The sequence below is a fragment of the Phalacrocorax aristotelis genome, chromosome 13 (genome assembly GCF_949628215.1).
Source record: "Phalacrocorax aristotelis chromosome 13, bGulAri2.1, whole genome shotgun sequence".
Taxonomy (NCBI): Eukaryota; Metazoa; Chordata; class Aves; order Suliformes; family Phalacrocoracidae; genus Phalacrocorax; species Phalacrocorax aristotelis.
The window spans coordinates 9,636,922-9,664,649 of NC_134288.1; the positions used below are offsets into that span (position 1 = coordinate 9,636,922).

Sequence of the window (27,728 nt, forward strand, 5' to 3'; positions counted from 1 at the left end):
GTCTTTCCTCTTCTCTCTATTTCTAGTTGATTGTGTGATTCTGGCACCTGTTTGGCTTATCTTATTTAGTCCAACATGAAGCTAAATCCAGTTTTTCCTGTGCCTTTCCCTGGCTGTGTCACCCCTCAAGCTGTGTATCAGCTTTCCTGCCAAAGCCTTCCATGCGCAGCCACTCAAACCAGGCTGCACACCCATGCACATGGTTGTGCACACGTATCTGCAGCCAGCCAGAGCCGTGGCTGACAGTGTTCACTGGGTCTTGGAGAACTCGATAATTTTGTGCCGTTTTGCAGGTTTCAGATCTGTAGCAACATGGGGGGACTTTGTGAGCTGGGGCAGCTGAGTGTCCTGTTCTGCGGAGGACAGACACGTGCACGTGGTGGGAAGCCAATCGCATGTGATAGAGGTGCAGTAGAGACCGACTCAGGAGAAAAAAACTATCCCTGCCCATCAAACAGATCATAACTTTTGCAGGACTTTATTTCATTTACGGACTAAGCCACAGAAATGTGCAGCCTAGTAAGACCATTTAGCCGCCCAAAACGGCCTACCTAAGGCTGAGCACGTAACTGCGCTGCTGGCTGGGGCAGTGCACGAGACCCCGGGCAGGCCAGGTCTCCCCCTTACTGCACAGTACAGCCCAGCCCCATGGTGCATGTGCTGGGCACAGACACCCTGTAGTTACCCAGCTCGAAGCCAGAAAAATGCCCCATGCGGGTTGTTACTTGCCATATGCAGAAGAAAAAACAGAACCTGGAAGATGATTTTGATGGCCAGGTACCCTCAGGTGCAGGTTTAGCTTCTGGCAGAGTGCAGTCGCAGACCCTCCCTTCGCAGAGTGGATGGGACAGGCTGTAGGATAGGATTTTTGTCACGTTGCCTCTGAAATCTCTATTCTTGTTGTGGCTGTTGTAGAGGCAGTGACTTGCCTTTGCTGTCTGCTGTGGGAGCTGGGGCTTCTCGTGTCCAGGGTACCGCACTTTGCAGGGACCTTCCTGCCGCTGCAGAGGTCCAGGAGCAGCAGCTCCTGCTGGGGATCTCGTCGCGGCAGGACAGACACAGGCGAGGTTGGCCTGAGTTTCCCTCTTGCTTTTCTTGGCAGGTCCGACCGATCTCAGCATGAAAGGTGGGGCCTCCAGCACAGCCCCCTCCAACAGCACCAGCAGGGGAATGCAGGCTGCCCAGCTCAGCCCCACGGAGATCAGCGCAGTGCGGCAGCTGATCGCCGGCTACCGAGAATCAGCAGCGTTTCTGCTTCGATCTGCAGATGAACTGGAAAACCTCATTTTACAGCAGAACTGACTCCCTGTATCTGCATCGCTCCTCTGTCGAGAAGACAATTTATACCTGCTAGAAAGAGGCTCCCAGCGGTGTCCTGCTCAGGACCACCATTGTCCTCCCGTGAAGTGGCGGGTACATGTAGTTTTAGAAGGTGGAATCCAAAAGACCTGTTTTCTTTTACACTCCAAGCACCTGGGACTTCAGGCACAAGGACATGTTTTTGAACCGTACCAACACCCGTGCGTCCAGCTAACCAGAAGCCAAACCTGCAGCTTGGAAGGATGTGGGACTTTCAAGGGCAGAAGGGAGCCTGGGGAGGTTTGGGGCTGCAGATGTATTTAGAATAACCTTTGTGGACCCAAATGTTAGATTCCTGTCCCCAGATAATTTCCAAGTCTTAGGTGAGCTGAATCACATATTTATTGAGAAATGGACCCTCCTCTCCCCTTAGTAATTTATTTTTCTGAAAATGGATTCTTTTGAGTTTGTACAGATTGCCAGTTTTTTTGTCTGTCTGATCAGAAGGAATTTATTCCTGTGAAATAACACATTCCATATCACTACACTACTAATTTCCAGGCAGCTCTGCCTGTTTCTCTGGGAAGCCCTTGTCCCACCAGGAGCAAGTTTGTCATCCAGCTTCGAGGCTTCTCAGCCTCCAGTAAGCATAGGTGGCAGCTGACCAACGGAGCAAGCAAGCATCCTGCTTAGACCCTCGTTCTAAGCAGTCCCGTAGCAGCAGTGAGGTCTAAATCTCCCGCAGAGACTCAGCAAGCTCAGCAGACCTCTGTCTAGAAGGACGTCTCGTGCTCATTTAAGTCATTGCAGATAAGAGAAGGAAGGAAGGAAATACCCGAGAAACACTGTCTTGCGGTCGTCACCATCCGTACTCTACCTCACACTCCATTGTGGGCTTCTTCCAGGACTGGCCAAGCTGGTCCTGGGGGACAGTGAGCGTCGCAGACGCGTGGATTGCGCCGAGGAGGCTGGAACCAACCCAGCAGATCCAGCGGATCCACCAGCGTCCTGCTGCTGGGCGGCAGCTCACCCCCACCCCGCTGTGCCCAGCTGTTTGCTCCAGCCCGCGTGAAACCAACCCTGGGGTAGCACCAGGAGAATAAACCGTTTAGGAACTGCATGGCTGTAATAAAGGCTAATGCCAAGTCTCTGCCTGAAAAGTGAGGTCAGTGCGGCGAGCCGCTCGCTATGCTGCAGAAGACAGAGATAGGCAACATTCAGCAGCAGAACTGACGAAGTCCTCCCCCTCCTCCCTGCTCACAGTCCTGGAACAAGCCCACAGTTCCCAAAGTGTGGAAAAAATGTAGTCCGATGTCCATTCTGCCCTGTTACCACCCCCACCCCCCCATCCCCAATAATGCACTTCGTTTTGCTCAGTGCAATACCTACTACCAGTGCTGCTAAACCCAGGGACTTCGCTCAGGCACGGAGATGCTGAGCTGAGCCAAGCAATGCAACGTGCTCCGGAGCCACATAGAGCAGCAGAGACCAGCTGCCAGGGATCCCAGCTCCTCTTCGCACCCCATGCCGGCGCAGCTCCCCCCGTCCAGGCAGAAGTCCTCACCACGAGATATGAATTCGATAAGTGTAAACTCCTATACGCTCATTTTAAAGGTAGATACTTTTGCTCTTTGAAGCCAGCTTTTTTGTTCTTTTTCGGCCACTCTGAGCCAGCGGATGGGGGCTGCTGCTCCGTGGGGAGCTGATGCTGCTGGCACGGGCTCAAGCTCAGTGGCAGCGCTGGTCCCAGCCAGGAGCAGACCCAGGCAGTTTACTCAGTAGCCTTTATACCTGATTATACTCCACACACACTGGAAGATAGACAAAACCTCTACCCTGCTCTTAGTCTCAGTACAGAAAAAGCCACTGGCTCCTGAGCACAGGCTTGCCTGGCCCGGCAGCAGAAGGGATTAACCATTGCATTGACTGTTTTCCCCGAACCATAAACTTTCCATAGCATTTGGAGAAAAGGGACCTAAGCCCTGGCTGTTGGGCATAGTCAGGGTGTCCGTGCAGAGATGGTGGCTTGTTAGACCTGAGCCGATGCTGGAACAGGGAGCATCACGGCCGTCACGAGGATGCCTGGTCTGAGTGCCCCGTCCCGTCCCTGCCCGCAGCAGGCAGGAGAGCAGGGCTGGGGCCGGCCCGGGACACCAGCCTCCCCCCTTCCCCCCGAGCCAGGGTTCAGACTCACGCTTTCCCCAGCACTTCACAAGCCTGCTCGGTTTGCCCACTACATCCTCCCATACTTGGAATTTATGTAAATATTTATTTTTGTGTGAATACCATGAAGTAACAAACCTTTTGACAAAATATGTAACCGCAGCCATCCATAAAAGTCTTAATGTTAAGGAAGGAGAGGCAGAGACAATCGCTGTCCCGGAATTCTCTCTCTCTGCGATATCCCACCCGAGTCGGTGCCTCCCTCCCCGTCAGAGGCTGTCAAGAACATTTAGCCATAAGTTTGCCATCCAGTTTACTGAATAAGAGGTTACCCAGGGGCTTACGGACAGATCACCATCAGCTACAGTTTGTTTAAAGTTTTATTTATACAAGTTTTAGCTGTCGTTACCAGATCACCTTTGAACTTGTCTTAGCATGTATTGAAGTTTAGTAGCTCTTACACTTTGTTAAACTGCTGTAGAAGACAGATGAGGCTCATGGTTGCATAGGAAGGTATCAGTCTACCCTGTCCTAACAACTGATGTTCATAACTTGCAGCTGAATGGTACAGACTCAGATTTCCAAAGCCCCGGTGACAGCCACATCTGTGAGAAGTTATGAAACAAATGGGATTGACTACGAATTTCTGTCAGGGATCTTTCTATTTTCTTTTTCTTTTTTTTTTTTTTTATTTTTTTCAGTGAGCCGCAGCTTTATAGTTTCTTTGGCACGAGCTCCACAGACATCTCAGTGCTCTTCAGCTGATCCATGCTCAGTTGCGGCTCTTCTGTGCTCCAGGACTGTTTGACAGCCACATTCCTGCACTCTCACTAGGCAGGACGGGGTCAGGAATCGCTAGTCCGGGTTCTCAACGAGAAGGAATGAGCAGGAGCAGAATACACTGGCTCTCCAGATATTCTGAGAGGTGGAAGGAGAATGCTGGGTTAGCAAATGGTCTGGACGTTTTTGGTTTTGTTTAAGAAAAGCTAATCACTGGTCGAGAAAATAGATTTATTTTATTATTTTATTTTATTTTATTTTAAACACAACCATCCTGCCCTGGATGTGCGGTTCCCATGATGGTGTTTCTACATGGGAGAGCGTTCCCGGGATTGTGAGCAGATGTAACTTGTACCTCCCTGATCCAAAGGGCCACTTTCCTCCCACAAGTGGCCGTCGGATTTAGTACCAGTTCATGAAAAAAAAAATGCTGCTTTGAACTCAGAGGGTTAATATACTTTTGATTTGTAATTTTTTGTAAAACTTTTTACAAGGTAGCATAGTACTTCACCAGAATACCAACTACGATCCGTCCATGGTCTGATTTTTATATAATTTAGTGGTGCTTTAGAAACTTTTGTTTGGTTGTTTCAGAGCTGTACAGCTCAGTTCTTCGCCTGTATCTACCTAAGACCAATGTGAACCTTTGTATTTTTGCTCCTAATTTTGGACTCAGTGAAAGTGTACTGTTTACATGTACAGAACTCCCGGCCCCTGTGTGTTCTGCAAGACCTGCTGTTGAAGAGGAAGATGCACCTCACCCAGTTCGTCTGCTTAACCAAGCCACAGCTTCACTCACCCACTGACACACGCACCTACTCTAAGGAAGACCCCACAAAATTGAAACACCCTTTAAGCTATTTTGGGTTTTGCACAAGCTATTGTATTTTTTTTCCGATTTACGGATTGGCTGCAATTCAAATGGAGAGCTGATCCGGAGCGCAGTTAACTGAAGCACTAGAACTCGAACAGGCAGAGTCGCACTGCTGTTTCACCGTCCTCCCCCTGACATCCGAGGCAGGAGGGTGAAAGCCACCGAGCTCAGTGTAGGGTTCAAACAACGCAGAAGAGCGGTCAAGCCAAGGGAGCTTGCAAGGAAGCAGGGAGAAAACACTCATCGGCGTAATTGGAAACACTTTACCGAACCTGGTGAAATCGCCCGAGCTGGCCGCTGATTTCAGATCAAAAGGGAGGGAGCGCGTTCCTCGGTTGGCGGGGGGCTCTGAAATGAAGCAGAAGATAGCTCTTTGGAAAGTCGGTGCTTTCCTGAGGGCTCAGATAGAAAGCATATGGCACTTAATCCAGCTTTTAAGGTGACACTTTATTGCTTAATCGATTCATTTTGAAATGGTATTTTTGCAGATAGGCACCTATGCAACTTAATGTGGCTCTTAAGCAGATGAGCACTTCCTCCTCAACGAGCTTGATAAGAGTTATTTGTGTTATATACTGTGGATTTTTCCAGTAAATGTGGCTTAATATTTTAATTCTTAGAATGTGTGTCTATTATATATGTGATGCAACTTAATTCTGTTCTGTTTGTGGAATGATTAGCACAGGCCAACTCCCTGTTCCCCTCACTTAACAAAGACCAATGAGCTGTTAATCAAGCTGTTATCTCCATGGTATTACTTGCTAAATGCACTGATTTCATAAGTATGTGGAATCCTTTTTTTTTTTTTCTTTTGAATCTGTATATCATATATAAGACTGAATCTACTTAATAAACACTGTATAACAAAAAGGGCTTTCTCCTCCACCGTCGAGCACCGCTGGGTGCTGCAGGCACCAGGCGCTCTCCAGACGCTGCCCCTCGCCCCATCACCAGCCCGCATTTGCTCCCCAGCCCCAGCCTATGGGCTGTGCGAGAGGTTGGTGTGTTGGTCACCAAAGCGGGATCTAAATTTAGATGTTAAAAAAAAAAAAAAATCAAATCTTTTGGTAATTTTGACAAAAGCTGTGCTTTCCATTCCTTAACAGACAGCCGCGGGTACCATAGAGAGCAGCGTTAGCACTCACAAGGCTAGTCACAAATTTTATGCTTAACTTATATTTTGACAAAATTAATTTTGTGAAGTGTCTGTTTTTTGTGAAAAGAAAAAAAATGGAGTTTTCATTGAAGTTTGTAGAAAGTTCTCCCTCTCCCTCATGGAAAATACTGATTTTTCGTTATCAGCTTTATTCACTAAGTATAATAAATCTTTGCATCCATAAAATGTTTATCTCAAAGCACTGTGTAGATAAAAATCTGATTTGCATCAGTGGCTAGATGACAGTCAGGAGGACCCAGGAAAGGCAAGTCGAATCACTTCACAGGTTTGGTGGAAACATCGCGTTTCGTTTCGCATACGGGTGCCCGCGACGCAGCATGGGCAGGACCTTCCCCAGCTTTGCTGCTGCAGCCATGAGCGATGGCCAAAAGGACCCACCTGAACGTTTGCGCTTGTAAATAATCACCCAGGACAGCACATCCCAAATGGACCTTCCACAATAATTAGTTAACGTGTGCGCGTACACACACCCCTGCGCACACCAAGCTAACGTGAGGTTTTTTTAGCATACACAGGTAAAGCACCTTCCGTATGTCCTTGACATAGTCAGGTTTAGTAACAGTAAGCCTCTGGATAAGCTTTGCTCCCAAATTTCAAACAGAGCAAGGGAGGCGGCTGTAAGCCATGGGGATTAGCAGCCCTTGGTCACACTGGTGTGCAACCCCCTTTTCATTACCTTTGGAAATATGTGCCGGTGCTTCCGCAGCCACACTGGCGCAGGTGTCTTGGCTGGCTTGGAAAGACCCCTCTGATTGCAGCTGGCCCCACCGCGGAGCCAGGACACTCCAGAACACCGCAGAGCCAGATCCAAACCCCAGGCAGTCTGTGAGAGAGAAAATCTGTTATCAGAGAAATATCACAGAGAAAAAAAATACTAATTTATATTTGCACTGTGTGACATTCTGACATTAATAGGATTTTACTCTTGAAACCTCCAAGCTCCCCTGTTCTAGAGGTAACTAATCCTGACATCGTCAGCCACCACACCAATAAAATAGGAAGCTTGATGTTGGTTATTTAGCAGGTTTAAAACTTACCTAAGTAACAACTTCACTTTTTAGATTTATCTGGATATCTTTAAGCACACCTGTGTTTGTAGACAGTCTGCCAGAGTCAGGTGAACATCAACGAACTACCAAGAAACACAAAAGCCTTTTTTCTCCTAAAAAAGCTGGTGCCAGAAGAGCCACAGCCCTGGCCACGGCTCCTGTGCCAGCGCAGACCCGTAGCCCAGGCCACAGCACGCTGCTGGCGCAGAGACATCCGAGGTCGGCGGGTTTCCGATGGGTCGCTTCCTACTGCTGAAGGGCTGCAGCCAGGACCGGTGTTCACAGATAAATCTTGGGACAGAGCTTCCTTTGCGCTCAAATGTAGCAATGCTCAGCTTTGGCCCCTTTTCCTTCTTGCTGAGATTTTTAAAGCAAGCAGATGAAGAAGCTTGGCTGCACTGCTGCTGCACTTGCGCCCACCAACCCCCTGGCATTAGTGATTTGGAGGAACTGGGAGAACGGGGCCCCATCGCCGCTGTTCTGCAACACGACAGAATGTAAGGAAGCTGGATGTTATGTCACCTTATGGATCTAAACGCTCCCACAGCCCCGCTGCCCGATTCATGAGATCACCGTCTGTCTTGTGCATCCACGCAATGAGACCAGAACCCAGACATGCAACATAAATTCATGTTATTCTTTTCTTACTGCCTGGAGAAGAGAGAAAGGACATATCAATAAGTAAGTTCACAGGTAGTTTCAATGAACAGTATAATTGGTATTATGCTGTTAAGCTCTTTAAAAAACATTTTCAGATCCATTTATCCAACAATCGAGTGGTAACATAAAGGCCACGTAACAGCAGCAGCAAGATCTTCTGGGTGACACCTGGGCCGGCCCTAGCGCTGCTGCCCACAGGCAGCACCCCAGCAGGGCAGGTGTCTCCCCGTTACTGCGGGGGTGCTCGTGTGGTCGCAGCCTTCGCTCCCAGTGTCACACAGCCACGCTGCTGCTTTTGGAGCCCTCAGGGCGTCTGCAGCAGGTGCACCGTCTTCAGCTATCTGTAAGTGCATAAAAACCTATTTAATGAAGCTGAGAGAGCAATGCAGCCCCCCTTTTTAATCATCTGGGCAGAGCTCTGGAACGCTCCCAGTTAAAAAAAAAGAAAAGAGGACGGGAAAAGCAATACTGCCTTAGAGAGCACAGAGGAGGATTTCAGAAAAAGGATTGAAACCACAAATGCAGGTTTTACAGTGTGTTTATTTTTCCAATACCACAAGGGACATACATGAGCAGGCCCCCCCGGAGGGCTCTGCAAACCAGACCAGTTCAATCTGTACGCTACAGTGGCCCCAAAGGAGGCAGAGCCAGACCCCCCAGCTCCACTCCCTATCTTTGGTAAGCAGGTTTCACACCTCTGCTCTGCCTTTGCCGACACCGCCGTTCTGCTCATCCCGGGGCACACATGCACACGGGCGTTGGTCTCATTCCCACACCATGAGGCTGTCAGATGCATTAAGGCTAAACCATTTCAGAGACTAAACTTGTTGCATCCCTCAGGCTTGCATCTCAAACAGGGACTTGTACGGTTAAAAAAAAAAAAAAAAAGTGCATGGTTAAGGGAGGAAGGATAGAGCTAGAAAAGGGATGAGAAGAAAAAAATAAACTCCCTACAATTCTTGCTACTGTCTGCTTAAATAAACCAGCTGACTTCTCCCCCCACTGAAGCAATTTACTCTTTGATTAGTCACTGCTCCAGAGAAGGAGAGCGTCACACTTTTTATCTCAATCTATGGATGCACAAGGACATTCACCTTCTTGCAACGTAGCTATAGCCATTCTCTAGGAGATCAGTTACAGCAACAACCAGCAATAGCTTAGAAGAGCGACCAGCAAAGTACGCTCGACTCAGCAAATCCCATCAGGTCATCCTTGAGTCTGCATGTCACCGTCTACCTGCACAACACAGCACGGACACCCGGGCAGAGAGGGAGGCTGTCAGAACCGAGACACCTTTGTGTGTTGAGCCTCACGTTAGGCAAGACAGAATACAGTGGCTCTGACTACAGATGCAGATTAATAACTAACACCACTTTAATGCAATACTGCTGTAGAGCCTGAAAATCCAAGGAAAAAAAAAAGAACCCTTTATGTTCTATGTACATTACATCCATTTACAGAGTTGGCCAGTACTGTGTACAACATATAAATACATGATCAAACAGATGCATAGAGGATACTTACAGGAGGCAAATAATTCACTTTATACATCCAAGAATGAAAATATTAAAAAAAAAGGAAAAAACACCGCTTTAAATGTTAGATGATCGCCACACAGATGCACAGCTAGACACTTGCAACTGGTCAGATGCTGTCGTGTTAAGGTCCTCACCGCAGGGCTGCAACGCAGAGGTTGCTGCCCGCACAAATGAGCTTCTAGGAACCTCCAACGTTTTACACTAGTTTATGGCAAGTCAGCCCAAAGCAGCAGTCACATCAGCTGGTCCAAGAGTTCAGCCAGGCACACAGTTCCCTGGGCCACACGTCTTCCTGCCGACCAGCAGAAGGCATTCAGTTGGCACCTGCCACTTTTTTTTTTTTCCTCTTCTTGCATCCTCCAAGTTGGCTCTGTCCCATGTACAGTTAGCTGCGTACGGCTCCACAGCCACCTGCAGAGCGCTTTACTGGGCACCACGTTCTGCTGTAGCATCCAAAGAGCGTACGGAACTGTCACCTGCAGAGCAGCTCTTCACTTACACTGTACAGCGGTACTTCCCACGCAAACCAAGAACGGAGATGGCAGAAGGGGAGAGTGGAAGACTGTAGGGCCTCACCTAGCGCAGCCCTGAAATGGAAAACACCCTGTTCCAGTTCCTTTGGATGTAAAGATTTCCTCGACAGAGGGTCCACGGATTGCCACAGCAAACTGCCTCTCACTCAGGTGTTAGCCTCGGCACATGTACCAGAGCACGGTCAGTATTTCCACGATAGCACTAAGCAGAAGGATGGCTCCAGTGGGGCGCAGCCCGGACGGTGGAGTGTAACCGTGAGCAAGAAAGGGTTTTGCACTGTAGCTTTTAGTGGGAAGGCGAGTCAACTTTCCTCACCAAAACAAAGTGTAATAGCATTTCTACTATAAACAGAATAGTATTTTGTGTACAGGTTTTAGGATCAGTCATTATCAAAATACACACACTGAATATACAGTTTGTCCCATGGCCATAATTTATTATCTCACCACAAGGCACAATACACAAAGCTTAGAGGGTCCTATACAGTCGTCGTGACAAAACGCCCCACAGCCTTTACACATGATCATGGCTTTAAGGCTGCACGAGCACTTGAACGATATCTCGTCAACACTGCTGCTATCAGCAAACATCTGCACAGAAAGGGACGTATTATGGTTTGCAGCAAAGTTTGCTTTGTGGGTTAGCTGCATCATGCTTCCAGCAAGACTTCTGGGAAAAGCTGGAGTGTTGGATGAATAATTAAAGCTGGTGGAATTGAGCTGCAGCTTAGAAAGCTTCCCATAAAACGCTTGCTTGATATTGAGCTGAGAGGGTATGGAAGAAGGCTCCAAAGGGTGATTGTGTCCTTTTCCTGGTTCCCTCGAAAACTTAAAAAATGGCAAGTCCATAACCAGCGGAACACTTTGCAAATGCTCAGTCAGCTCCACGGGGCTTTGTGCTGCAACCTTCCGGTTCTCCATGTTACTCTTGGCTGGGCTGCCACATGCCAATACATTCTCATTTTTTATGCCTCCCAGGGCATTGGTGTGCTGCTTTGAAGTCCACTCTTCCCTTGCAGCTGGCATTCCTTCTCCTGATGCACAGCTCTTGTTCAGAGGAATCCGTTTGCTGGGGGACAAGGTTCCCATGGCTGAAACTTGATCCAAAGCCCTGGAGTGATGCAGTCTAACACTGGGGTTGCAAGGAAAACCAGAACCAAAGAGTTTTTTGCCTTGAACTCCATCATATTTTTTATTGGCCAATGTACCCCCTGCCTGATTTGGAACAAGAGAAGTTACAGTTGGAGATAAAAACCGAGGCTCTGTGGAGGCTTTCACCTTCTCTGGACTGTTATTTGTGATTACACTTGTTAATGGGTTGTGCTGTGGCACCCGCTGGACCTTGGGCAACTCCTTTTGCTCCTCAAAGCTACAGGAAGAACACGTTCTTTCCCGAGGGCCCATATCTTCAGGCTTCTGAGAGGCACTTGCCACATTTGCCGGTTGGTCTTGGCAGCTTGAAGTCAGGCCAACTTTGGAATGTTTTTCCGGAACAGACTGATCCTCTGCATCCTCTGCTCTAGGCAATGCTGCCCCCAACCCACACTTCTCCTGGGGATCTATGGAAGATCTCATTGAGTGGAAGTCATCACTCCTGCTTAGGGCACTCATCTTTATTCCTACATCTGGAGAAGATTCTTTGCCAAAATAGCAACTGCTACCTCTCTCCATTTGCAGCGAGAGGCCTCCTGACTGCTTGTCCAGCAGTGGCTGTGTAACTTCCAGCTTGATGCTGGTGTGAGATACTGGGAGAACTTCTTCCAGTGGAAGGCTCCCCTTAAGCAGCTGCATCACCAAAGGGTTGTTGGTTTCAACAGAGGACACGGGTCGAGCAGAGCCTGTCGGCTGCTCAGTTTTCTGGGGCAATGGTGCACGTGGTCCCCACCTCTGAGATGGAGGTGCACTGCTCATCACTGCAACTGCAGGGAAGTCCACCACACAGGCCAGACTATCTGTTTCCACAGATGATTTTGATCTAATCCTACCACATTTCTCAGTGCTGCTGTGACAGGATGAGTCTTTCCCAGCCATCTCCTTACAGTTGACACTCCTGAAGCATATATCCATCTCTAGATTCTCATCAGCTACATCACCTTCAAAATCTGAAGCAGTATCTGTTGTTTCACTGTGCGTACTCTGTATTTCATCATCTCCATTTGTCTTGAACTCTTGAGTCTCCCTCAGTGGCTGACATACATTTTCTGGTTCTGTTCTGGGGCACCTCTCCCTCAGCTGCAGAAGTTTTTCAGAGGTATCTATCCTATTCTGAGAAATAAAGTCATCGTGTAAAGAGGGCTTCACCAGAGACTCTGTATTCTGTTCTTCATTACTTGGTTTGCCATCACTTACTTTCTCTGCCTGCAGGTGTGAAAAGTTACACAGTGCAGGGACTGCTTTCTCCACTCCAGTAGTCACTGTTTTTGAGTTATCACTGTCAACAACACATTTTTCCACAAATGTTTCAGAGCCATTAAATCTAAATCTAGACACCATTTCTGGCTCATGGCATTCTTTACCGCCCGATGACAATTCTGGCAGAAGAGCAGGACGACTGGAGGAATTTTCCTTTATGTCAGAATGATAATCCAGCTGTACGGTGGGAGCACTAACACCTTTGAGTTCTGACACAACCCTGTCTCCCGTAGGACTGATCACAGCTCCCTGCACCTGAGAACATGACAGACCATTTACAGGAGGAACCACACATTTCAGCTTCGTACTTTGCCTCTCCTGTGATGCAACACAAGGTGGGGTTTCGGTCCTTGGGTCACAGAGGAGCTGCTCAGGGCTTTCCTCCTGCCTCTCAGAACTTGCATTGTCTAAGGATAACCCGGTCAAAGCATCACAGAGCTGCCTCCTAGATGAACCATCACCAGGTTGAGCTTCCCCTGAGCTAGCACCTGCAGTGTCACTTCCCTCACTCTTTGAGGATAAGGGGTCTTGTCTTGAAGGGAGGAAGGAATTTGTGTCAGCCTCCTGAGCAGCCACCTCGGAGTTAGCATTTTCTCCATTCAGATGGAGAGACGACAGTAGTTGTGTTCGTTGTAGATCTGACGAACGCTTTCCATGAGTTCTCTTTGATCTCCTGTGCTCTGTATGGCTACTGGATTCTCCTCCGCCACCTCCTTCATCAGTGCTTCTCCCTCCACCTGGGCCGCCCCCACCTCCAATGGCAGCTGTAGCAGCTTCTCGCTGGGCTCGGGCTTGCAAAGCACGGGCTTTAATGTCTGCGAGTGTTCTGGCTCCAGTCCTGCCCCGGCTGGAGGGCTCCGTGTTGGGGATGATCCTGGGGCATATCTGGTAAGTGGGCTGACCTTTAACCACCCAGGGTGGTTTAATACGTGAAAGTTGAATCTGAAAGAAAGGGAAAAGGAATTAGGTTCTAACACTTGACCGTTTTCAGGCAGTGAAATGCATTTTATTAGCACCTGTTCATCACAGTTCTCACAAGAATTCAACGAAAATTTAAAATTCCAACTCAAAAACTGATTTTGGTAGAGAAGTAGCATGCTCCCCATAGCCTCTGCTTATGTGCTCTGTCATGTGATATATAAAGTTCACTTAATATTAGCATTGTTTTAGCAGAGCCAGTAGACAAATACGAAATGAGTGATTCATGTCCTGGTCTTCAGCACTCAAAACAGTCTTTACATCAGGATGATTACCCTGAAGCTAACAAGATGGATACCTCTGGTGAAAATGGGAGAAGTCAGAAGGAATACTAAGATTCTCAGTTCCTTTCCTTTTGGGCAGAAACTACATGGGATAAAGAATATGATTTGAAGGTCTCTTTTGCAACAAGTCAGCTAGTTTCAGGAAAAGTGATTTCTGTATCCACAGAAATGCAACTAACAGAGTAAGTCAAGGTTATCCTGTCCTCTTGTGCAAAGACCTTGGAATGATTTTTCATTCTTTGCCTGTCTAAATAAGATAGGAAGTAAAAACTGTGGTAATCAGAGCCACTTAGCCAGCTCTACCAAGGAAACCCTTCCATTTCTTCTCTTAAGATGAGAACACTTGACATTTTAATAATGTTTTGATGCTACTGAGCATGACAGCCCTAAGATACCAAGCAGTTATAATTCTCTTTCCTACCCGGATGGGTGGGACTTTTGGCTCCTCTTTAGTAGGCTGTGGCTTTTCTGGGTGAACACTTTCAATTGTGTTACGAAAGGACTGACGATCTTCAAGCCGGGGCTTCTTTTCGGGGAAGGATGCAGAGGCAGCCTCCTCAAAGCATTTCCTCTTCTGGTCCTTGGAATCCCGAGCAGGGCTGTCCTGGGGCAAACTGGGAATTCTGTTTGCAGCTGCCAGTGACAGATCTTCCGATTTACTGTGTAATTTGGAAGTCTCTGGAGAGAGGTGCAACTCTGAACACTCTGGCTTCAGTACTGCAGCCGAAGGGCTCGTCACATCGTCTTTCTTCAGGTCTGTCTCAGGCTTTGTCTCTTTATGAAGAGAGGAATCCGGTCCCACAGAAGCAGTCTCTTTGGAAGCCTCAGTTTGTTCAGGTTCACGCAATTTGTACAGGCTCCTCCTGGCTCTGCATCGCAGGTCAGCCCGGGAGCGTTTCTTGAAGTGCCCATCTCTCTGCCGTGTAGAAGGACTGCGTGGCAGTCTTGCTTCTCCCTTAACAGACAGTCCTGTCCTGTTCTCAGCATCTTCTTGCACCGAATTCTGCTCCTGGGATTCTTCTTGGGTCAAGCCCAACCTACAAGGCAAACATAAAAACTAGCAAAAACCTAAAGCCCATCCTAATTTAAGCATTTCATCTTTTACTTACAGCTCTGCTGTCACCACTACACATAGAAACATACAGATTACAAAGCAGAGACCCACCAAAACCTCAGCAAGTCAGTCTGCAATAAGATAACCTATACATTTGCTATCCCACATTACTATCACAGGGAATGAGAAAAATCAGAAAATGTAAAGATTTGTGATGGAAAATTAGTAATATTGACTTGTCTTGGAAACAAAATATACCGGCTACAAAATTCTGCTGTGATCCAGCCAATTCCACTAAGGATTTCCCTGGAGCAACAGTCTGACCTGCATTTTTTTTAAATGAGTTTATGCTGCATCTTCTCAGGTATCCACAAGCAGAAACACACTCTGCCACCTGCACAAACACAGATAAAACAGGATACATCAGGTAAAATTTCTCACTTTTGTCCATAGTAGTCCTCAAAGAACTTCTCTTTCCATTGCTCCACTCTCTTTTCCTTTTCCATCTCCTGCCGAATTCGAACTTGCATCTCATGGGTGAATTCACCTACATGGAAGGAAGAGACTGAAATGCAGTTCCAAACAGACCTAATTCTGCAAATGCAACCTTCTGTGCTTTAACAGTTCAGTAGCTATATGCACGAAGGACAGATTTTCTGTTGTCACCCTGCTCTCCACCCTACTATGGATCCACATGCTGCCTGTAACTCCTTAAGGACAATGGTCACACAGCCTCAAGCAAGCCTGAAAAAAGAGTCATGTTTTACCAGACACAGGCCACCATTTAAGGAAAGGTAAGTCTGGCACTACTTTACACCTCCACCACTGCATTTGGAGGGTCCCATGGCACCAAAGGAAAACACATCTTTGATTTTAAAAAGGAAAAAAAAGAAAAAGGAAAAAAAGCTTGGGGCAACATTGCCAGACTCCCTGCAAAGCTGGACTAAATTCCCCTTCATTAACTGTAAAAGAAAACAAAAAAGTTCCCATGAGTATCTATTCTCCAACCACTTGGGAAAGCAAACCTACTCACCATCAGCTAGTCGTTCTCTCCAGCTCTGTGCAGCATGGGTGAAGAACTCATTATTCAGAGCACTGCCACTGAGACGCATCAGCCCATCAGCCCCAACCTAACGGGACAAAGAAAACATTTGCTGCAGCTGTTTGCAACCAAGAGGCGATGCAGTGAATGGAAAACACCCAAGGGCTGCACCCTCATACCTGTCTATCAACTTCTGGAAGGAGGTAAAGAAGCTGCTGCTGAAAGTGTGACGGGAGCGCATTAAAGGTTCTGGAGTTTATCAGAGCTCGCAGGTTTGTATTGACAAGAATGGAACCAGGTGTTTCAAAGTCAATATCCTCACCCCTGTTTCGTTTCATTTGCCCTGTGGTTTAGGGACAGGCAAATAATATAAACATTGTTGTATAAAAGTATTTCAGCATTATGGACAAGAAATTCATGTCAAACTACTACAGCAAAAGGAGCAAGATATATGAGAAAAAACTGTAGTATTCCAGTATGAAGAAAGACTCTCAAACACACTAATAGATGTGCATCTGCAATTCTGATATAAGGTCACACTTCTGTCACATGCAGGTACAATTCTAGATGCTGCTCTTCAGTGTAGGCAAATTTTTAAACAACTGTCTCACTAACGTTCGAGGAGGAAGGTCCGGCTTGCAAGCCTTAAAATCATCATAGGCCTTCTGAAGGAAGAGAACTGTGGTGTTCTGTCAGATATACAGAGACTTCAACATTGTCTGCTTTTATGGCCAATTACTCTTCTAACTTTAACTAGAAGCACCTACCAGCTGTGGGCTTTCGGATACCTCTCAGAAGCTGTGGAGGATCCCTGTTTATTTCTGTTCTACTACGCAAGGTGGCTTTGCACAGGGCCAAAGAGCTGCTGCTGCTGCTGGATGTGCTACTGCTCTCCCCATCAGCGTGCCTTCCCGTGAAGCCTAAAAGCAAAACAGTTTCATAAAAATAGGCAAAAAATAGCAGAAGCCCAACTTGGAGAGTGGCTTAACATACAAGAATTATCTGCTAATAACAGATCCACTCTTACAGAGTAGTGCCCAGTTACCAACTATTTTGATGGAGTTAACCATATACACAACTCTCTGCAGTCACATGCATTCTCACCAAGTGTTAAAGAAGTCCTCAGGCAAAGTTATAGGTAACTAGGGACAACTGATTAAAAGCTAGTGATGCAGTCATCAGAAAACCACCACAACAAAAGCAATGCTCACCGGAGGCAGACTCCATGTGTGCCCCGTTTACTTTCAGTGGTGTTAAGACGACACGTGGCAGCATTACACCAGTCTTTTTCTTCTGTTTGGTTGTCTGCAGTCCAGAAAGAAACCAAAAAACAAAGCAAAGGAATGAAGACATTATGGAGAGGTAAAATAAGCTTCTAAGCAGCATGTTTCCCAGTTGAAGAAACCACCTAGCTCCCTAGGTAAATATTCAGGTGCCATTACATTTATGAATAGCAGAAAATTCAAAATTACCGCCTTGTATATGATCCCTCCCCATGCTGCAAACTCCCTACCTAAGGAGACAGACCCCTAACTCTGAGGCACCTGTGCACAACTGGTCCCTGTCATGCTCACCCAACTATCATGTAGTAATGAAAGCTCCTCTTAAGAAGCTTCATGCTTCCCATTAGTCCCACTTTTTCCTACCTGGGAGGCGGTTCTGTAGCTCTCCCGGGTAGTAGCGTGTCCCTTGCTCTGAGATTCAGTGGAACACGAGGCATTAGAGGAGGTTTCGTCAAGAGACACTGAAAGAGATGGGCACTCAGTCAGACACAGAAGTAGATCCTATAGTTTAAGATTAATGTCATTAGACACTTACCATCATTATCACCACTCACAGTGCTTGCTTCATTGGACTCGCAACTTTCTGCATCTGCTGTATCCTCCAGCTCCTCCCCTTCTGGCACCGACAGATTCCGAGACCACTGCAAGGCGTCCTTCTAAATGGGCAAACAGAACTAGGATGGCCACAGTCCTCCCTCCCAACCACTATGGCTTAAACCAATGGGAGCAGACGGTTTAGTGGATATAGTTTTTAAGCTTAATTTTTTTCATCTTCCCCATTTTAATCTTTGATGCAGAAAGATATTTTAAAGTGTATTTGGGGTCATAGTGGAACAGAAGTCATCTAAACTATTAGCACACTTTACAGACACCTCCTAGATGAGTAACTTAAACATACCCAAAATATGTAAGGTTAATAATTCACCACAATTTTCTGCAAGCAAGCAGTTTATATTAAAGAGAAGTATCTTATTCTCATTATGAAAGAACGGGTAGCGTTAGAGTAGCCAAATACTAAGACAGTAAGCTTAGGAGATGTATTTACTACTTGTATAATCAAAGTCATTTCAGTGTCATCTATTTTCAGCAAAATATGGCAATTCAACAAAATTCTCTGACAGCAGAAAAAAGACACAAATGAAATAGCTGGGATACGTGTTGTCTATCAAGCTGATATTTATCAGGGAAACTAACAGGACAAAACAGTGCAAAAGAAAAGCCTAAAACCAGAAATATTTTCAACATTTAAGATTACTGGGACAACAGACTAAAAATAAAAAACATTCCAGAGAGACCTCGAGATCTGAGGAAAATGGTGATGCTAAAAATACACAGAATACAGTGGAGCACAAAACAAACAACCAGAAGAATGAATATACATTTTCCTATCAAGATTTTACTTGTAGCTACAAGCACTCCCACCAATCTAATTTATTGGTTAGCTGTGTTTCCTTGTGGCTGGTAGAAAAGAAGTGAATGGGGCTGTTTCGAAAAGTGGCCACCCAAGTTGGACGCCATCCTAACAGGGTTTACCTTGCTTGCATAATTCAAGAACTAAAAGGAATTTTTGAAAGGAGTTTATCAAATATGACTGAGTATATCTGAAAGGTACAAGTTCTAACGAAATAATGAATTCCAGATGCTCTTTCACATGACCATCTCACAGGCAGCACATTCAGTTCATGCGGTGCTCAGTGCCAGTTTAACGCTCAGCTATGCATAACAAGCAGAACTTGCACCTCGGCCCTCAGCTGAGAGCAGGAACTCAGCATTTACCTTGAGCGTGAAAAGGCTGATGCGTCCAGGCAGTTTGTAAAAGAGTCCATCACCTCCCCTTGAATTGGAATGGAGCATGGCATTGAGGCAGGCTAGGGGCGAAGTACCACTGAAACAGAAAAAAAGAAAAGAGTATGTTTTAAGAAATGGCCTTATCAGGAAAACAGCCTGAAAGATCTGTTTAAATGGGCATCATTTAGCTGACTGAGGGGAACAGAGATGACTCTTATTAACTCTATGGGATGGGCACTTCAGTCAGAACAGTATTACTGTTTTCCGTTTTGACCTGTATATCAGCCTCAACACATCCCAGTCAAGCAATCGGCAAAAACCAGGAAGTGTTATGCCAATTTTAAAGTTTCTTTCAGCCATTTTTAGATGTTTCTAACTTTTATTACCTGTTTTCTCCCTTTCTCTGCTTGAAATTTTCAGAGTTGGATTGATTTTACAAAAAACCTGGATTTATTCGGCAGTGGAAAGACATAAACAAAACCAGCATAAATTGTACATATACGTTTCTGGAACATATTTCCTAGCATGTCACAGACAAAACTGCACTAGCAGAGTTAGATATAAAAGGTCTGATGCACTAATTTGTGTCAAGTCCTATGTGACTCCCTGGTTAAAGCAACCATCCTACGCTCACACTGATGGAACTTCTGTGCCACATAATCTCATGTTTTCCAATAAGTCACACATGTGCAGCCAGTAAGTTACCTGGAAGAGACATTAAAGCAGTATCGATTTCATTATTATTAAAAATGAAACTGAAAACTGGATTGAGACAAAACACTTCAGAGAAAATAATTCTCAGATTGAAAACTTAGAACACTTTCTGTTTCCATCCTGAACATGTTTGTTTTTTGGACACTTCTTCACAAGCCGTAGCAACAGACAAAATTACCCTGTATCGCTTTTAGATACTATGAAAAAAATTTCCAGCCTTCTGTCCTGTTAGACAGTGTTTTCCCTTCTGTGTAGAACAGACACTCCAAGCATGCTAACCAGCCACAGAGCACGCTTCCTCAGAATGGCAAAACAAATAGTTTTCCCTGAATTGAGAAAAAAAGCAAACAATTAACACTCTCCTAGGAGCCAGAACTCAGTGCTGGGCCCAAGTGTCCTTGTTTGAACATCAGCCGTGCAGGACCACTAATGCCACCCATAAGGAACACAGCCCTCCCAACAGACCAATGTGATCCCCAAACCAGGGAACACTGGCTCAGTATTGATTCAAAGGGGAAAAACATCTTGAGCCACCAAGCTATTTCCTTCAGGAAATGGAGTTTCAGGAAGAGCTTCTATACAAGTACCAGCAAAGTCCGCTGCATATGTAGCTAGGCAGGATCTCTGCCTTTATTCTGTGAACAATTACGCTCTGGAGAAAACAGTCTTTTCTTAAAGCAGAGAATTAATGACGGGGGAAGGAAAAGCAGATATCCCAAGGGAAAAACATCAACCTTTAAAGGAACAATTTAGCTCTGTGGGATTTAACTTGACAAATGCTCCAAAGTCTGGTCTTTAGTTAGGTACTGTGACAGGTCACTTGTCAAAACTGGGAGAGCACCAAGATAATTTATGTGCGTGAAAAGAGACCTGCTACTACCTTTAGCAGAGGACAGCCTATGGACGTAGATCTTCAACTATCTGCTTAAGTAAAAGGACTGATGTATGAAAGGTGCAGGGTATTGATTAAAACAAAGCTATATGAAGATCCTCATTAAAAGCCTGTCTGAATTCTACTCAGAGCTGTGAAACCACCACCCATACCCAAACCACCGAAGATCTCCTTGGCAAGGATTGCCAGTGGCAGGTGGGCGTTCTAACAGCTCCAGTATCGATGCAGCAACACACGCCAGCATCGTCCCTCTCCAAACAATGGCAACTCCTACACACAACACCCCTGTATGCATCACCAATTTTCACTATTCAAACCATCCCAGCTGTTTCCTGATTTCAGACACAAATAAGGAGCAGAAACAAGCTAACATTTTAAGTTTTTAGGTCCCAGAAGAAATTAGTTGACCTTCTGTAGCTGGGTAAAGTAGAGGTTCAGGAAATCCAAATGCCACAGTGGAAAACAGTCCACAGAATCAAGGTAAAGGGGAAGCAAGACTAGAAACAGTCCACGCATCTGGATTCCCCAGAAGTCAACCAATGGGCAGCAGCCAAAAGAGACTGCTTTTTCTGTCTCTGGTAGTCAAACTTTCCTTTTTTGCGAGGCAGCACCAACTGAGGCTTTTGGTCTATCACGGTTACCTACTTTCTTTGATCTGCAAGACACTATTTCTCTTCTACTACTGTCACAGAAACAGATGGAAGCTCACAGGAACTTAACCAAGGAAAACAGTCTCCCACTCCTGTCGTTTCCGTGGCTCCATATCAGGTTCTTTTCCAAATGAAACCCATGTTGAGATGGGCATCTCCTCTGTACAACGTCAAGAGCTACAACAGCTTGAGTTGCACAATCACAGTGCTCAAAAATCTGAGCAGAAGCCCGTACAGTAATACAAAATAAAGACGACTCTTTTTTGAGCCTCCTAAAACATAACATCTGCACTAGAAATTAATCATCAGAGGAGACAAAACTTAAACTGTTCTCAAACTAGAGTCACAATAACAGAAACTACTGGGATCTACTTATGAGTGAACCATACAAGTAATTGGGAAGCACAACATGATGCAGGAGTCTGACCTGCAATAGGCATATATTTTATAATAGATGGATGAAGGGGACTCTGTACGTTACCAAAAAGATCGAAGAACAGCTTCCAGTTAGTGTCAAAGAAAAAAAAAAACCACCTACAACCTGTATATAAATGTCTATACTGTCATCTGAAATCACCATGCTGGAAAAAGAAAAAAAGGAAGAAAAGTGGGCTGGGGATGAGGCAGAATTGCATGAAGCAACACAGCCTTCATATGCAGGCTCCCCCATGCTCCACACTATGTTTTAGACAAGATCATCAATACTAACCTCATTTCCTTTAGTCCTTCAGCCTCTATGACCTGCAGAATCTGTTTTGGGGTCATAGGAGCATCAGAGTAATTTTCCAGCACCTGAAAAGACAGGAAGACCACATGTCATTACAGAATTTGCTTCTGCATTCACAGAGCTACTCCATAAGCTGCAATTCAGATCCAATAATATGCCTCGGCAAACTTTATTCACCTGCAAAAGACATACACTAAAAATTTCAGGCTACCTCGAGATTAGATCACAGTAAGCATCACAAAAGGCTTATCTCAATCTGGTTCCTAATTAACTGAAATACAAACATGAGGGAGAGAAAAAGCAGCAGAATTTGGCCTTGACCCCACAGCATGAAACCAGTGGAAGCTTTACCACAGACTTCAATATACTTTAGAACGAGTTGCTGCCACATACAACCTTCAAAACTGTACAGTGGTTAGCAACCTTTTACGATGTAAAAGGTTATCCCTGCCATACACCTTCCTACCTCTCAATAAAGCATACAGTTTTTTTCTGCTAATAAAAGTGTTACTGTAGATAATTCAATAGCGTACCTTCCTTGGATTACTGCATTCATTTCATCTTCACTCCATCTCAAGAAGGGTACCACGTGTAAGAGTCAGAATTCTTGTCAGAGAAGGACAGAATTCAGAAAACGACAACAACAACAGTAAAGGATGTGGAAAAAGAAATTATGGCTAGAGACACTAATAAGATTTGGACTACTTGCCTTTGAAAGAAAATTAGTAAAACCAGATATTACAAAGGCAATACAATAAATAACAACTCATCCTTTCATATAATATATGAAGAATAGAATTGCCACTTACATGCAAAAAACTAAAGGCGCTATTACTTATTTTTTTTAAAGCCTGTGGAACTTACTGCTCCAAAATGTCTGGAAGCAAGAACTCAGGGATTCAAAAAGAGGACCGGACATTTCTGTGGATAAGAAGATTACCCACATAAACAGGAAACAATGAGCAAAAATAAGCTGCAGTAGATGTAAACCGCGATGTTTCTTTGGGAACAGATTACCCTACAGCTGCCTAACATGCGCCGTCTCCTGCGCCTTCCATTGAAGCAGACAGCGCTGCTCTCTGAATGTAAAAGACACTGAACTCAACAGACCTCTGGGTCTGACTGAGCAAAAAGACTGCAGTATAGGCACAGGACATGGCCTCAAACATCCAAGAAAAGCAGCAACGGGTATTCACAGGGGAACTTTTCGATTGTAGCTGTGGTCTAAATTCCCCAAGCATAATGGCCACAATGATGCACAATCCTGATTTCATTTGTCACCACACTTTAGGAGTCAGCAACACGATGTTCTCTTTCAGTTTGACTTGTGTGAGAAGCTGGTGGAGGAACCCAAATGCCCCATTTATATCAGCAACACCCAGAACTGAGTCACTGCAGCACCATGGCAAGGCACAAAGCCTGCAGTCTACCTTCTGGAGTAGCAGGAACAGGACATTTGCAAAAAAGATGTCATGCAAGGCACCATTTTCATCTCCATACCATCTCTAACCTCTGCAGGTAAAGAAAAACCCAACCCACGTCACTGTAGTTCTGCACTTCAACTGTGTTTTGCTATAAAAGGCATTTCTTAAATCACATCTACCCAACATGTATTTTTCAGATGCTTGAAGACCATAAGCACCAGTGGTGCTAACCTGGTAGGGGACAGAACTTTGAGAACTATGTAACCTGAGATAAACCACAATGAAAACACAAGGAGTTTAAAGAAAAGATCAAAGAAAGTGATAAGCTATATTCAGAGAGAGTAATAATTTTAATTCAGAGTCAATACAGTTCCATCACACTTTTCCTTCACTAATCAAAAAACCTTCTTCATAGGTTACGACATTTCCATGCCGTCCTCGTGAACCGTCATCCCCTCTCACTCAAAGGGAGCAGACAGCTGACAGGGGGAACACAGCACCCCCGAGCTGAGCACAAGATTTACAAAATGGAACATGCCTGTTCTGAAAAATAAGGAAATTTTTCACAGCTTATGAAACCTTTCTCATGCAGCAGACACAGCAAGCAAAAAACACAGCCTAAAACTGAGCATGAATGAGCATTTACATAAAGATAAAAGAATCTATGCTCAGGGGAACAATTTCCAATCAACAGCTATATTAAGTGTACAGACTGCTTAGTGGAAGAATTGGGGAAGAGAAGACCCTGAAGCTTTGGCCACCACAGTCCAACCTCTAGCACTGGCCCCCCATCCCTCCCCAACTCGACACTGCTCGTGCCACGTCAGCCTTCCATCAGGACTTTACAACTTAAACGTTAGCTACCCCTTACCCCCTAAAAGATCCACACACACCCCTTTATAATACTAGTAGCCAAGGGTTCCTATGTCCCTAATTATGGAAGTTAATATCACTCCCCCAGTTAATTTACTAGACATCTAGCTCTTGCAGCACTTGTTGAATAGTCCTATGGCTCTGGGTGTTCAAATGAATCTTTAAAGGCTTATTTCATGGAACATGCATAGCATTAGCTCTGTAGGAGCAGCAACACTGAAAAGCACTTTTGCCTATGATTCTCAGAAACATCGAGAGGAATACAAAATACAATAGTCCACGTCAGAAAAGAAAATTAAAAGCATTTTGACGGGGAGCATGTGTAAGACTAGTGTTAAATAAAGATCTATTTTTAGTGGATTTACAATCAGTCCTGCAAGCTGGAAGTGCAGCTACACAACTGTAGGTCTCTCTAAGTGGATAATCTAGTATGAGATGGTTCTATTTCTGGTTCATCAATGGCTCTAAGATGCTGTTGAGGATTAGACATCTCATGCACCCACTGTGTCTGAGGTTCTGGACAAAAGACAGACAAGAGGAACTGTGTTTGTGAAGAGATCCTTTCCTCATCACACAATGAGGGTGAGGAGGCGCATTAGGAGATTAGACAGCTTTAGAGTCACAGTCTCATGTGCTGCTTTGGGCAGCCTATAAATACTGATTTTTTTCACCTGTGGGAGCTCAGGGTACTTGAATGAGGTGACTTTTGTGCAAGGTGACCTAGCACTGGCTCTGCCCTGAGGTCACCTACCAGGAAAGCATCCCTGCCACCTGCAGTGATGGGCGATTGGTGCACAGAACCAGGATCTCGAAGATAAATGCACAATGAAGTACTAGACCACCAGATCCCCGCGGTGAAGTTCTACAGTGGGCAGCTTATGTCCTTTTCCAGTTTTTCAAGCAAAGTCACATGGCTCTAAAATATTATAATTTACACACGAAAGATTATGCAAGTTGCTGGAAGACAGAGGCTTGTCCGATTAGCTTTCCTCTTGGCAAACAGTAAGAAAACACTCTGATCGCCAAACAAATCTTACTCAGAAGGAGCACCAAGACCTATCCTGAACATCCTCAATACCAGGCACGAGTCTCAGCTGGACCCACGCATGCTGTTCCTTTTAAATGTTTATGTGCTCCAACACATAACCTGGCCAGGCAAAACCAAAGTAAATGCACACACAAAAGAAAAAACAAGGAAACAACACACTCTCAAGCCCTGTAAATCCATGTCTACAGATGTCCCTATACTACGCAGCAAGTACACCCATAACCTCAGAAGTCGAGTACTGCTGAGAGGGCTACGGGGAGGAAACTGCAGAGATCCATTCACGTCGGCCGGTCGGATCATCCCTCACCCCATGTACTGGCACTCCTGTACCTGCACAGATCTGCGTCACCGTGTCATTGAGACAGAGCAGCTCAGAGACAGGGGCCAAAGAGAGCGAAGCTCCTTCTAGCCAGCCGCAGAAGCGGACAGTGGCAGCCATCGGCACTCTGTGGGGCACGCAATGAGCCTAAACACCTCCAGATTTACCCCTTATGTAAAGCTGCTAACTAGTTCATGGTCACTACCTGAAAGATGCTGAAGTTGTTTTCCTTTTGATATTTCCTAGTTTATAAATGGGGTTGAAGACAGATTTGGCTTAAATGCTTTATGCAGGGAAATTACCTTTCTCCTACCTCAATGGTCAAACAACAGCAGCGTCCTGTTCCAACAGACCTACACAAACACTATCAAAGCCAACTTGGGTTTGGAAGTTTAAGCCTTCAACAAGCGGATCCACAAAGACAAAGAGACTAAGACATACCCGCAGCAACACAAAAGTGACAAAACAATGTCTGACTGTGGTGCTGCTAGCCCTGAGGCTCAGTACTGACACTGGCACGGGCAGCCAAATGCATGCTGCTCACACCATCACCGTTTTGGGCACCGTTGGTGCACGGAAGAAACCTGCAGCCTCAGTAATTAAACCAGAAACTTTTTACAGCAGCACTGCCTAGGCTTCAGGCCAGGCCTCTCTCCAGAGACTCCGGTTCCTCCCGCTCACCCTTAAGTCATCTGAAAGGAAAAAAACGAACCGTTCTCACCCGGAGAGCGGCCCCAGCCCTGTCCATCCCGGGCTGCAGGCAACAACCCAGGCGGCAACTCCCGAACCGCCTCGGCTGCGGGATGGCACCTCCCCGGGAGCCCGGCCCGGCGGGAGGGGGCCGGTGGCCCCGGCACCCCTAGCAGTTCGTCCCACAGCCCCCCTCGGCGGGCCAGGGGCTGCGCTCCCACCGCCTCGGGCCTCCTCCCCACCCCCAGGGACTCTTCTTCCCACACGGCTCAAGAAGGACAACAACCGGGGAGGAGACACCAGCCGCGGGACACGGGGGGCGCCGGCGACACCTCCCCCGCCCCGAGGGAGACCCGGTCCCCGGGTTCGCGCCCTGCTCCCCAGCCCCGCCGCGGGCGGCGCCGCCGGCCCCGTTACTCGAGGAGCGGCCGGGCCCGGCGGCGAGCGGAGCCCCCAGTCGGGGGAGACCCCATGGGGACGGCTGGAGCCCCCGCGCCCCCTCTCCGGGGCCCGCCCCAGGCCCTCCGCGCCGGGCCGGCCGCGCCCGCCGCGCCCCCCCTCCCGGCCCCGCCGCCTCCTCACCAGGCGGGCGGCCTCGGCCCACGTGCGCTCCTTCTTCCTCCGCTGCTTCATCTCCTTCATCCTCCTCCCGCGCGGGGCGGCGGGCACGGACCGTTAGTCGGGCGGGCGGCGCGCGGGCTGGCGGGCGGGCGGGCGGGCGGCTACGGGGGGGGGGGGGGGGCGGGGCGGGCGGGCGCGCGGGCGGCGGGTGCGCGGGGCGGGGCGGGTGGGGCACGAGGCGGGGGCGGCTCCGGGCGTTACGGGAGGCGGCGGCGGCGGCGGTTCGGGCCCGACATAACAACGGGGTCAAAGGGCTGGGAGCGGGGGGGAGGGGGCGGGGCTCGACAACGGTGGCCGCGGTGGGACACGTCGGGACCCGCGCGCCGCGACCGAAGGGGCGGGGCCGGGCGCCGGGAGGCGCGCTCCGAGACTGGGCCCAGTTTGAAGGAAAACAAAGCGCAAAGGCTGCCGGGAGTTGTAGTCCCCGCCGCAGCCTCGGCCGCGGCACCGCCCCCCCGGGGGGACTACAGCTCCCGGCGGGCGCTGCGCGCGCCGCGCCGCATGCCGGGAGCAGCCGCAGCCCTCGGCCCCCGCCTCATGGCAACGGGGTTCCTTGTCTCCCCCCGCCCCCCTCCGGCACCGCCCGGACCCGGAGAGAGAGGCCACTGCGCGCCCGGTGTCCTCGACCCTGGCGGGTCGGGCTCCGGGTCCCGCGGCCGGACCCCTGCCGTCGGCTGCGGCGCGGGACCGGCCGGCTGGCCCGGCGGATGCGGCCTCTCGCCGCTCCCCCGCTGAGAGCTCTGGCTGTCCGCGTTTCACTGGGTTATACCCTGAAGCAACTTCTCCCCGGGGGGCTGACCCGCTGTGGGTGCGGGGTTCCTTCTGCGCCTCCGTTACCGCCGCCGCCCTCGTTGCT

At 47.3% G+C, this 27,728-nt stretch overlaps 2 protein-coding genes across 5 annotated transcripts in view; one reads left to right on the forward strand and one right to left on the reverse strand.

Annotated features, from left to right (window-relative positions):
• The window catches only part of NOL4L (nucleolar protein 4 like), a 69,336-nt gene extending 59,910 nt beyond the window's left edge, over window positions 1–9,426 (forward strand). For all 3 annotated transcript variants that reach the window (XM_075109044.1, XM_075109045.1, XM_075109046.1), the window contains one exon: window positions 1,103–9,426. In XM_075109044.1, the coding sequence (XP_074965145.1) occupies window positions 1,103–1,302 (200 nt within the window). In that variant the 3' untranslated portion in view covers window positions 1,303–9,426. The remainder of the gene's footprint in view (window positions 1–1,102) is intronic.
• ASXL1 (ASXL transcriptional regulator 1) lies at window positions 9,353–26,963 on the reverse strand. 2 transcript variants are annotated; one of them, XM_075109042.1, is made up of 12 exons: window positions 26,834–26,963; window positions 21,880–21,962; window positions 18,903–19,011; window positions 17,662–17,782; window positions 17,490–17,587; window positions 17,055–17,148; window positions 16,611–16,763; window positions 16,023–16,186; window positions 15,835–15,931; window positions 15,243–15,348; window positions 14,169–14,784; window positions 9,353–13,427 (listed from the first exon to the last, which is right to left on the reverse strand). In XM_075109042.1, the coding sequence occupies exons 1-12, from the start codon at window positions 26,891–26,893 to the stop codon at window positions 10,512–10,514; spliced, it is 4,617 nt and encodes a 1,538-aa protein (XP_074965143.1). In that variant the 5' UTR covers window positions 26,894–26,963; the 3' UTR covers window positions 9,353–10,511. The 2 variants fall into 2 exon arrangements, with proteins under 2 accessions (XP_074965143.1, XP_074965144.1); XM_075109043.1 differs by lacking the exon at window positions 26,834–26,963 and adding an exon at window positions 22,431–22,595.
• Between the last annotated feature and the right edge of the window lie 765 nt (window positions 26,964–27,728).

What these genes read in the sequence shown, in the direction of transcription:
- ASXL1 (XM_075109042.1), bottom strand. Translation starts at nt 26,893, where the DNA reads ATGAAGGAGATGAAGCAGCGGAGGAAGAAGGAGCGCACGTGGGCCGAG. An exon ending in TGTGAGTGGTGATAATGATG is followed by an intron (nt 17,588 to 17,661) that starts GTAAGTGTCTAA and finishes CATCTCTTTCAG; the next exon opens with TGTCTCTTGACGAAACCTCC. An exon ending in TATCCGAAAGCCCACAGCTG is followed by an intron (nt 16,187 to 16,610) that starts GTAGGTGCTTCT and finishes CCTAAACCACAG; the next exon opens with GGCAAATGAAACGAAACAGG.